This window comes from Coregonus lavaretus, assembly GCF_964263955.1.
Source record: "Coregonus lavaretus genome assembly, contig: HAP1_SCAFFOLD_241, whole genome shotgun sequence".
Lineage (NCBI taxonomy): Eukaryota > Metazoa > Chordata > Actinopteri > Salmoniformes > Salmonidae > Coregonus > Coregonus lavaretus.
This window is the reverse complement of record NW_028158987.1, coordinates 613,364-625,957: the sequence shown is the minus strand read 5'-3', so window position 1 is coordinate 625,957 and position 12,594 is coordinate 613,364. Positions and strand designations below refer to the sequence as shown.

Sequence of the window (12,594 nt, the reverse complement as noted above, 5' to 3'; positions counted from 1 at the left end):
AAAATTGTAAAAATAAAGAAAAAACCTTGAATGAGTAGGCGTGTCCAAACTTTTGACTGGTACTGTATATAAATGAATGAATGTATCATTATTAACAGTAGATAACATATTTCTAAACACTACTAAATGAATCTTTGTGTGTGTGTCTGTGTCCAGTGTGTGTGTGTGTGTGTCCAGTGTGTGTGTATGTCCAGTGTGTGTGTGTGTGTGTGTGTGTGTCCAGTGTGTGTGTGTGTGTGTGAGTTTCCAGTGTGTGTGTCCTGTGTGTGTGTGTCCAGTGTGTGTGTGTTCATTGAGTGATACAGGAATACTGACCTCAGAGTCTCCAGTTTACAGTGGGGATTCCCCAGTCCAGCAGAGAGCAGCTTCACTCCTGAATCCTTCAGGTCATTGGTACTCAGATCCAGCTCTCTCAGGTGTGAGGGGTTTGACTTCAGAGCTGAGACCAGAGAAGCACAGCCTTCCTCTGTGAGTCCACAGCCTGACAGCCTGACAAAGAGATCATCATGATTTCACAAACACACTGTTAATTTAACACCAGTTGTGTAGAAGGACAATGGCAGATGCATTTGGTTAATTCTCTCAAACAACCTATAGATTCATCTTCCGTCTCCTAGAATTGCATGGTCATATTCTTATACTAATGTGAAAATCAATGCATTTATTCAATATGTTTTTCAATATAATATTATAGACATATTATAATACATATTTTACTCTAAACTTAATATTTCTTCCTGATGATTAGTTCTTATATGTCATTTTATGTACTCACAGAGCAGCTCTGGAGGCTTTGACCACTGGCAGCAGCCTCAGAAGACCTTCCTCTGATCTGGAGTATTTCTTCAGGTCAAACACATCCAGCTCCTTTTCTGAAGTCAGCAACACCAAGACCAGAGCTGACCACTGTGCAGGTGACAGTTCGGCTTGTGAGAGACTTCCTGATCTAAGGAAGCTTTGGATCTCCTCCACAAGAGAATGGTCATTCAGTTCATTCAGACAGTGGAACAGATTGATGCACCTCTCTGGAGAGGGATTCTCCCTGATCTTCTTCTTGATGTACTTCACTGTTTCTCTATGGCTCTTTGAGCTGCTTCTTGTCTTTGTCAGTAGACCTCGTAAGTGCTTCTGATTGGACTCCAGTGAGAGGCCCAGAAGGAAGCGGAGGAAAAGGTCCAGGTTTCCTGTCTCACTTTGTAAGGCTTTATCCACAGCACTCTTGTAGAAAGTAACTTCAGGCTTGAAGTCTCTGAACAGCGAAGAAAAGTTACTGGACTTTGTTTGCAGTTTGTCCATTAGATTCTCATTGTTGTTGATGAATGAGAGGAACACATATACAGCAGCCAGAAACTCCTGAATGCTCAGATGCACGAAGCAGTACACCTTGACCTGGTACAGCCCACATTCCTCTTTAAAGATCTGTGTGCACAATCCTGAGTACACTGAGGCTTCATTGACATCAATGCCAGCCTCTTTCAGGTCTTCTTCATAGAAAATCAGATTGCCCTTCACAAGCTGTTGAAAAGACAGTTTTCCCAGTGACAGAATGCTCTCTTTATTCCAGTGTGGACCTGTCATTTCTTTCCCTAGATACTTTTCATTCTTCTGTTTGGTATGAAACTCCACAAGGTGTGTGTACATCTCAGTCAGAGTCTTGGGCATCTCTTCTCTCTTATGTTTCAGCATGTGTTCAAGTACTGTTGCAGAAATCCAACAGAAGACTGGAATGTGGCACATGATGTGGAGGCTCCTTGATGTTTTTATGTGTGAGATGATTCTGCTGGCCAGGTCCTCATCACTGAATCTCTTCCTGAAGTACTCCTCCTTCTGTGGGTCATTGAACCCTCGTACCTCTGTCACCTGGTCAACACACCCTGAAGGGATCTTATTGGCTGCTGCAGGTCGGGTAGTTATCCAGAGGAGAGCAGAGGGAAGCAGATTTCCCTTGATGAGATTTGTCAGCAGAACATCCACTGAGGTTGACTCTGTGACGTCACAACAGATCTTGTTCTTCTGGAAGTCCAGGGGCAGTCGGCACTCATCCAGACCATCAAAGATGAACAGAACTTTGTACTTGCCGTAGTTGGAGATTCTTGATTCTTTGGTTTCCATTGAGAAGTGATTGAGAAGTTCAATCAAAGTGTGTTTTTCCTTTTTCATCAAATTCAGCTCCCGGAAAGGGAATGAAAATACAAATTGGACATCCTGATTTGCTTTTCCTTCAGCCCAGTCCAGAATGAACTTCTGCACAAAGACTGTTTTTCCAATGCCAGCGACTCCCTTTGTCAGCACAGTTCTGATAAGTTTGTCTTGTCCAGTTAAGGGTTTGAAGATGTCGTTACATTTGATTGCAGTCTCTGGTCTTGCTTGTTTCCTGGTTGTTGTCTCAATCTGTCTCAGCTCATGTTCATTATTGACCTCTCCTGTTCCACCCTCTGTGATGTAGAGCTCTGTGTAGATCTTATTGAGAAGTGTTGGGTTTCCTTGTTTAGCGATCCCCTCAAATACACATTGAAACTTCTTCTTTAGATTAGATTTGAGTTCACGTTGGCAAATCACAGCAAGCTCATCTGAATGAAGAAATATATATAAGGATATTAATATTACGTCTGTTTTAATGCCTAAAGTATTCTAGGACTGTTATAAAATTTTAAATTATAATAATTTATTCGCTCAACTGACTGTATAAATGTATAAATGTTTTCATAATGCATTACAGACTGGTGTGAGTATTCTCTCTCTCTCTCTCTCTCTCTCCTCTGTCTCTCCTCTTCTCTCTGTCTAAATGAATCAACACAACACATCCCTGCTGCTACTTGATGAGGTCACTAGGTGTTGTGTTAAGGCTGCTACAATATCATATAGTTACACAGCTACTTTAGCTGTACTTTAGCTACAGCATTTAAATGTTCTAAAACAGCATTCAACATGAGGCAGACAGCTCTTACTTTTCTCCAGTGTGTCAGCAAGCTCCTTCTGGTTCATTTTCCTCAGGACGTGCAGTGTGATCTTCAGAGCCCCCTCTCTGGCTCTGCTCTCCTGCTTCTCATCTGTTTGATGACTCTGGGAAGACTGACCACTGAGAATCTCTGACTCTGATATCTCCTGTTGGTTTCTGGGGACAAAAGATGAGATTACATCTCCTCATCCAGGGAGTACACACACACACACACACACACACACACACACACACACACACACAGGGAGGGAACGTTGTGTTTGTTTAATATTGTTTTAGGACTGTGAACATTGAAAAAAGTATTAGCCTATGGATTATGAAAACAACAAAAATAAATGGTATAATGGGAGAGGAGAAATGACTAGAGACAGTGTTGTTTAACTCACTGACCATGACCCATGAGTTCTTCTTACCTTTGTTCACTAGAAAAGTCTCCCTCTCTGAACTCTATAGGTAGATGCATAGACTTGTCACTCTTCATGGACACACAGCTGGGTACAGGGGAGGCTGGTCTCTCCTGCTTGATTGGACTTCAACACAACAGAGACAAACATTACGTCTCTCATCTACTCTGAGCTCAGATGGGGAAACAGAGGAAGAGTTTCATTCCAAAACGCTATATATCCATTTTCAGAAATGTTTGTAAATGATCTTCTATTTGTTTAAAGAAATTATCAAATAAATGGTTGTGTTTTCTCACTAGCTAATCATGGTATGGGGTTGTTCAATGACAGACATGTGTTTGTTTAAAATCGATCAATTAATGGCTTCATTTCAGAGAGACAAATGTTTTTTTTGCAAAATGCTATATATCTGCCTCACTCTCAGAGAAATAAGTAGTACTGCTAGGTTTTACACAGTCAAATGTAATAAATAACTAAATTTTTAATAAAGAACTGTACAAATGATACACTTGTGATATCAATATTTAAATATTGTAAAAATAATAATTCAATACAGTAATATGAGATCTGTATGTAAAACATTTACATTTGACATTTTAGTCATTTAGCAGATGTTTTTGTCCAGGGCCTGGTATCCCAAAAGCATTTTAAGGCCAAGTTCATCATTAGAATCTTCGTAGGAGCATTGTTAAATCTCTGAGCTGTTTCATAAAACTATTGTTATTAACACTTGAAAAGTAAAAACGCCTTCCTTAGTTGTTAGTTTATTTAGCAGAAAAATGTTTCTTAGTTACTTTTTATAAAAACTCTGCTTTGTTGGTTCTTCACTAAGCATTTCACGGTGAGGTCTACACATGTTGTATTCGGCGCATGTGACAAATCAAATTCGGTTAGATTGATTTGTTCATTTTCTAAATGTTCTGTCTTCGGTAGTTGAACACATTATTACTTCAACCTCGTGAAAGTGTGTTAGTCATAAACAACTTTATATCGAAGGAGTGCCTTTGATTTGACGGCCTGCACATGTGCAGTTCGGTACAAGACGACCATTAGACCCAATGACGTATTTCTGCGCATGAGCTTCAAATCAAATCAAATTGTATTTCTCACATGCGCCGAATACAACAGGGGTATACTTTACCGTGAAATGCTTACTTACGAGCCCTTTCCCAACAATGCAGAGTTAAAAAGTCACAAAAATTCACTAAATAAAAAAAGGAAATAGTAACATAATAAAATAACAATAATGAGGCTATAAGGAGTACCAGTACTGAGTCAATGTGCAGGGTACCAGGTAGTTGAGGTAATAACTAGACTATATACAAGGAGTACCAGTACTGAGTCAATGTGCAGGGGTACCAGGTAGTTGAGGTAATAACTAGACTATATACAAGGAGTACCAGTACTGAGTCAATGTCCAGGGGTACCAGGTAGTTGAGGTAATAACTAGACTATATACAAGGAGTACCAGTACTGAGTCAATGTGCAGGGTACCAGGTAGTTGAGGTAATAACTAGACTATATACAAGGAGTACCAGTACTGAGTCAATGTGCAGGGTACCAGGTAGTTGAGGTAATAACTAGACTATATACAAGGAGTACCAGTACTGAGTCAATGTGCAGGGTACCAGGTAGTTGAGGTAATAACTAGACTATATACAAGGAGTACCAGTACTGAGTCAATGTGCAGGGGTACCAGGTAGTTGAGGTAATAACTAGACTATATACAAGGAGTACCAGTACTGAGTCAATGTGCAGGGTACCAGGTAGTTGACGTAATAACTAGACTATATACAAGGAGTACCAGTACTGAGTCAATGTGCAGGGTACCAGGTAGCTGAGGTAATAACTAGACTATATACAAGGAGTACCAGTACTGAGTCAACGTGCAGGGGTACCAGGTAATTGAGGTAATAACTAGACTATATACAAGGAGTACCAGTACTGAGTCAATGTGCAGGGGTACCAGGTAGTTGAGGTAATAACTAGACTATATACAAGGAGTACCAGTACTGAGTCAATGTGCAGGGGTACCAGGTAGTTGAGGTAATAACTAGACTATATACAAGGAGTACCAGTACTGAGTCAATGTGCAGGGGTACCAGGTAGTTGAGGTAATAACTAGACTATATACAAGGAGTACCAGTACTGAGTCAATGTGCAGGGGTACCAGGTAGTTGAGGTAATAACTAGACTATATACAAGGAGTACCAGTACTGAGTCAATGTGCAGGGGTACCAGGTAATTGATGTAATATGTACATGTAGGTAGGGGTAAAAGTGACTAGGCAATCAGGATAGAGATTTCATCTCCTCATCCAGGGAGTGCACACACACACACACACACACACACACACACACACACACACACACACACTCACTCACTGACACACACACACACACACAGGGAAGGAATGTTGTGTTAGTTTAATATTGTTTCAGGACTATGAAAATTGAAAAAAAGTATTAGTCTATAGATTATGAAAACAACAAAAATAAATGGGAAAATGGGAGAGGAGAAATGACTAGAGACAGTGTTGTTTAACTCACTGACCATGACCCATGAGTTCTTCTTACCTTTGTTCAATAGAAAAGTCTCCCTTTCTAAACACTATAGGAAGTTCCATAGACCAGTCACTCTTCATGGACACACAGCTGGGTACAGGGGAGGCTGGTCTCTCCTGCTTGATTGGGCTTCAACACAACAGAGACAAACATTACGTCTCTCATCTACTCTGAGCTCAGATGGGGAAACATAACAAGAGTTTCATTCCAAAATGCTATATATCCATTTTCAGAAATGTTCGTAAATTAGCTTTTATTGTTTAAAGAAATGATGAAAGAGATTGGTGTTTTTTTCAGTAGCTAATCATGGTATGCGATTGTTCAATGACAGACATGTATTTCTTTAAAATCTATCAATTGATGGTTTCATTTCAAAGAGACAAATAATCATGTTTTTTTTGTGCAATTTTCTATACATCTGCCTCACTCACAGATAAATAAGTAGTACTGCTAGGTTTTACACAGTTATAATATATCTGCCTCACTCTCAGATAAATAAGTAGTACTGCTAGGTTTTACACAGTAATAATATATACCTACCTCACTCTCAGAGAAATAAGTAGTACTGCTAGGTTTTACACAGTCAAATGTGACCAACCGGCTCGATTCGGTCTTATGTAGCAACATTTGAAATTGTGTTTTTTACATTGGATAAAAGTAGAGACTCAGCTAGAAAAAGGTATATCATACACTACAGTTGAGGAACAATGGGAAAGCAATTCTGCTTTGAAAGATGATCAACTTGTAACCTCAATTTTGAGGAAATGATCTTTGAAAGTTGTGGTACACATACTGGAGAGCTCTTCTTTATCTACAGTGGTTTTACTTTGGTAGATAATGTCACCCATCTAAATAAATAGTATATATATATATAGTTAACTAAATGTATGGTGTTTTTGGTTTATGTCAGTTTCATTGTTTGTTATGCTATAAATTGTTATTTTATGGTTGTAAGTGGTAAAATTAACTAATTAATTAATTACTACTTTAGTAAGGATATACTTTATTCAGTACTACTGCAGTTGCTAAATAATTCCAATAGATGGCAGCATAAGACCACGAATGACATTTCAGAAGGTTAGTTTAGTTTTCTCCCTGGATACACCACCACTCCCCCTCACAGGAAAACTCCTGCACACGCTTTTTACTGTCCCTTTCCACACTGCTAACGCAAGAGGAACGACTGAAAAAGCATTTAACAGATTACTGTGAAATAATATAATTATGATTAATGTTTATTATTACCTGTTTTTATACTCATGTTTTGAAATCATACTTCATTACTATAATGATTATCAATAAGCCTGAACTTTAATTTAGTCACCTCTGGTCAAGAAAAAAGTATTTTCCTAGTACATTCATTGTCAGATTCATCAACCAGCAGCAAGCACTCTGCCTTCTAGCACAAGCGAGGGGCATGTTGAGGTACATTTGCTAACCGCAAGGGTTGCATGATGTAATTTATTGGCGGGCTGGAAGACGCACTCTTGTCTTATCTATTCCGAGGTTGTTTAATCGCAATATTAGATATTTAAAAAATGCATGTATACTAGGGTTGAGGTTGGAGCATCTGACTAGTGATTATTTACCAGGGGTTCAACACCTGCTATAGTCACTATTTAAATGCTCTTCCAAAAGCATCACAGGCCTAATACGAGATATATAGCTAACTAAAGTAATGAGTGACCATTTTAGAAAATCATGGGACACATAGTATTTGGTTGCATGCTATTTTATGTCAATCATATTGCTGCTTGTAGCTTATAACTGATGCTTCATAGTCTTATGCTGCCATCTATTGGAAATATTTATCAATTAAAAGTTATTAATTCACGTACAGACGTTGGTGAGGCAGCTGAGAAATAAAGTGTATTAGATCAGTCTCAAACCTGCCCCACGCCAATTTCTGGACTTTCACACAGAGGTTACTAGCTCACCCAATTCAAACCACATTTGAAAAATAAAACAAATGTGTCTTATTTATCAAGTGTTCTGTTTTGCAATTATACATATAATAAAATAACAACAAAATAATCCAAACGCTATTTAATACTATAATTGTATTTACTAAGATAATATTATTACTAAAATAGTTTCTAAAAGTGTTCTAGGCTACCCTACCCTAGAATTAGGGGTTAGGGTTACGGCTAAAATAGGTTATAAGTAGGGTAAGAGTTTCTGTATAGCACTTTGTGACAACTGCTGGTGTAAAAAGAGCTTTATAAATACATTTGATTGATTGTTAGGTTTAGGGTTTATATGGCAAAAAACAGTATGGGTTTATGGCACTCCTGCTCCTCCTTGTGGCCGTATGTGGGTACTACATAACTCATTCAACACATTTACATTTTAGTCATTTAGCTCTCTTACCCAGAGCGACTTACAGTTAGTGAGTGCAGACATTATTTATTTATTATTTCATACTGGCCCCCAGTGGGAAGCGAACACACAACCCTGGCGTTGCAAACGCCATGCTCTACCAACTGAGCTACATCCCTGCCGACCCTATGGGTCTCCCGGTTGCGGCCGGCTACGACAGAGCCTGGATACGAACCAGGATCTCTAGACCACTGCGCCACTCCGGAGACCTGACACTTCATGACACTTGCTAGGCTCATAATCTGAGATAGCAACTGTGTCAGATCTACAAATCAATGAGCTAGACCACCCGATTAGACAACAATCACCCCATTATACCCATTTGGTTTGCAACTCAGTGAACCTGCGCAGCATTCGCTCAATTTGATGCCTACAAACAAAGATTTCGATGCATATCAAATTACCCAGCAGCCATTTAGAAACAACAAGTCGTCCAAAAAATGGTTATTTCTTAATTAAAAAATGTCTTCTGGCTGTTTAAATCGGCCACATCTTGAAAAAGACGATAGGGACATGCGTTTTGTTTAGATTGTACACTTTTTTCTTAAAACAAATATGGTTAACCATGACCAGAAAATGTTTAACGTTTGATGGCTCTCCGCCAGCCATTGCATCTTCAACTCAATCTCACCACGCTGTTGGTGCTCATAACATGTACGCAGGTGAACAGTGTGCGCGCTCACCAAGTAGCCGTAACCAAACATGAGGTTAACCTACAGGGTTATCGCTCACCAAGTAGCCATAACCTCGTTAACAACAAGTTACCTGAGGTTAACCTACAGGGTTAGCGCACACCAAGTAGCCGTAACCTTGTTAATAATAAGTTACCTGAGGTTAACCTACAGGGTTAACGCTCACCAAGTAGCCGTAACCTTGTTAATAATAACTTACCTGAGGTAAACCTACAGGGTTAACGCTCACCAAGTAGCCATAACCTTGTTAATAATAACTTACCTGAGGTAAACCTACAGGGTTAACGCTCACCAAGTAGCCGTAACCTTGTTAATAATAAGTTACCTGAGGTAAACCTACAGGGTTAACGCTCACCAAGTAGCCGTAACCTTGGTAATAATCAGTTACCTGAGGTAAACCTACAGGGTTAACGCTCACCAAGTAGCTGTAACCGTGTTAATAATAAGTTACCTGAGGTAAACCTACAGGGTTAACGCTCACCAAGTAGCCGTAACCTTGTTAATAATAAGTTACCTGAGGTAAACCTACAGGGTTAATGCAGGCAGGTCTCATTGATAACAATAGTGAAGCTGGCATTTTGACGCAGAACAATGGACTGGGAATAGAACGTTCTGAAGGCAAGTCGGTGTCACGGAGCTCAATAGAACTAATAGGAGCTGGTAGGGTGAAAAATGCCCAAACATAAGGCCTGTTGTTTCGCGATTACTTCATAACCAGGGACAGAAGGTAATATTATGAAACTTGGCTCCATGGCAGATGCAATGAACAAATTTTATCAGGAATAAACGTTGTAAAAAATGTCACTTGAGGCGCCCCGAAAATAATATTCAAAAGTTCAGTCCTTGGACACAGAGGGGTTAAATGGTAAAGTTACCGTCCATCTATTGAAGAGAGGAGAACCGGACAGAGGGATGGTAGGTAGCCAGCATCCGTCAACGAGAGAGGGAGAAGCCCTCCACGGTATTTAACAGGTGGAAGAAACAACCAGGGAGCTCCATCCGTCCACAAGAAATGCAGGCAGCCGGTGATGATGTAGTGGTAGCTAGGATAACTAGGATGCTGCTGGTAAAGAGTAGCTAGCTTAGCTAGCTGTACCGACTAGCTTGGCTAACTAGCAGGTCGTTCGTCTGTCCCTCGAGGATGATGACGAATCCGGTGAACCACACAATTAAACAAGGATAGCGAGTGAAAAGGATCTGGCTACACTCATACTGTCACTGACCAAAAAGCAAATTGAACAATAAACTTCGGTGTCTCAACACTGTAACGAACTCCATCGTTGTTCCCCAACATCACCTCAGTCCACTCTGCGCGTAACTGGACAATATGCTTGGCGCCAAACCGTACGGGGTCGCGGACAGTTCTGTACGTGGACGCGGACAGTTCCAGAACGCGGACGTGAGCAGAGCAACACAATAAACTAAATCCAGTCTTTACAGTGGCTTACTTTAGTAATATTAATGTGCTATTATCATTATTATTACGTAAAACAAAATTCTTAGTTTTTAAAAACAATATTTTGAGGTCTGGGTTAACAGAAGGTGTCTTGATAATAGGAAAATGCAGTGAGTTCCTGAATGGTTCCTGCGCCACATGTAATTGCTTTGGAGTAGTTAAAATAATGTTTAGATTTTTCTATATGATCAATCCATAAATAATATAGACCTACATGGAACAGTTTCTCTTCTCTTCTTAATAATTATGTATAGTAAGTCTTGGTGATTCAATAGCCTAGTTAATCATTACATGACTTTTAACACACTGTCTATGTTTTGCTCAGTCTGGCAGTAACCCAGAACTATCAGATGCTCTCTCTTGTGGCTGCTGCTGATGACAACTGCATGTATGTTTTCATAATATTGATGTCTGCATAACATTTTGTATTCATTTTGGCAGATTAACTCATGTTTATTTCTGAATATTAACTATTAACCAGCGGCAAATGAGTTGGAGCTGTGGACCTGTGGCCGAAAAGTGTCCGGTTTGAATCCCGGGCCGGGTGCTGGAAAGAACGGGCGGAATTGATCTGACCCCTGGAGGGCTGCTGGGTTCACATCCTCAAAACATTCACCTTTCGTTGGGCCCTTGAGCAAGGCCCTTAACCCCACAACATGCTCTTTATCCAGGGGTGCTGCACTGCAGCTTGAACCTGTGCTGGTCTCAACTGTATGTGTGAGGTCTGCTGTTTGGAGGTGTTAAGAACGGAGCAGATGTGGGCCATCGTTCAAAAAAAGAGATGCCTCCCTGGCCACCAGTGTGTTTTCATATAACCAAGATCAATTCTACCCCCCATACAATACTTTTATACACAGTAATTACTTTTTTATAATAATAATAATAATAATAATAAATTATACACATTACATTTTGGATAGATAGTACTCAGACATCTATAGTTTTTACAGTAATGACTATTACCGATCATGATCTTTTTTAATCCCACCCCTCTGCTACTCTCAGCCCCGCCCACCTATCTCCGTAGAACATCCTCTTTTGATTTCCACCTGCCATATTTTTTCAAATGTGCTGTGATGTCATACATGCATGTTTAACCTTTCTAGTCGCATAGTATCCACAGACTAAATTAAAGGTCAATATTTTTCATAAGAGCATTATTCTATTGTTGATTGATTGACTATGGCTTTCCAAATCCCCAGCAGTTCTGATCAAAGAACCCTATAAAATGTTTCTATATAGAACTTTTAGTGGTTCCATATATTAAGCAGGTGATAGAACCCTTTTTGGTTTAAACAGGACTGAAGAGTGTGTTAATTTGACGGTAATATTGTCAAAATTCCGCTTGTAACAACGATCAGAATTAGTAAAAACAATAAGGTCATGCATGACAACATATTAGACAATAACTAAGAGTAGGCTAAATGATTGTGTCATGCAGAACTTCTATAGATGTGTGTGTGTATGATGGTAAAGATGTGTGTGTGTGTGTGTGTGTGTGTGTGTGTGTGTGTGTGTGTGTGTGTGTGTGTGTGTGTGTGTGTGTGTGTGTGTGTGTGTGTGTGTGTGTGTGTGTGTGTGTGTGTGTGTGCTGGTGAGACATCCACATATCACAGTCAAATATACAGGATACAAACATTTCATTCCAGCTATATAGTGTTTTGCAAAACAAAAATTCATACACAAAAATCTATTAATTAAAATCTTAGAACAACAATATTTGACAGACACATGAAGGTACCCATAAGCAATAATTTCTGATGTAAAATAACAAACGTGAAAAAATTGTGGATATAAAGTTTTAGAAATAAACTCCTTATAAATTCTTAAACAACATTGTCATCTCACCTCTTAGCTTTGGTGTCATGTTCCCCAGAGAGACTCATTTTAGAGGCAGGGCCCCCCTCCTCTCTCTCTCCAGAGAGACTCATTTTAGACCACTGACGTCTAAACAGAGATCCAGCATGTTGGTTGTGGTGAACACAGTGACAACTAATTATTGAAGGTCAATTGTTCTATTTTATTCATTATCTCTTAGAAATCAAACATTTACTAACAGACACGTCCGAACACTCAGGATTTAATGCAATCACATGAACATGTAGTCATGACTGATATTTTTCACCTTTTCTCCATGTAG

At 39.5% G+C, this 12,594-nt stretch overlaps 1 protein-coding gene across 1 annotated transcript in view; it reads right to left on the bottom strand.

The window, feature by feature from the left end:
• The window catches only part of LOC311123392 (NLR family CARD domain-containing protein 3-like), a 35,360-nt gene extending 22,967 nt beyond the window's left edge, over window positions 1-12,393 (bottom strand). Inside the window, exons 1-5 of the mRNA XM_084197660.1 lie at window positions 12,303-12,393; window positions 3,373-3,489; window positions 3,036-3,115; window positions 776-2,570; window positions 316-489 (exon numbers count right to left, since the gene is read on the bottom strand). Coding sequence (XP_084053786.1) covers window positions 316-489; window positions 776-2,570; window positions 3,036-3,115; window positions 3,373-3,489; window positions 12,303-12,385 — 2,249 coding nt within the window. The 5' untranslated portion in view covers window positions 12,386-12,393. The remainder of the gene's footprint in view (window positions 1-315; window positions 490-775; window positions 2,571-3,035; window positions 3,116-3,372; window positions 3,490-12,302) is intronic.
• Window positions 12,394-12,594: the final 201 nt, after the last annotated feature.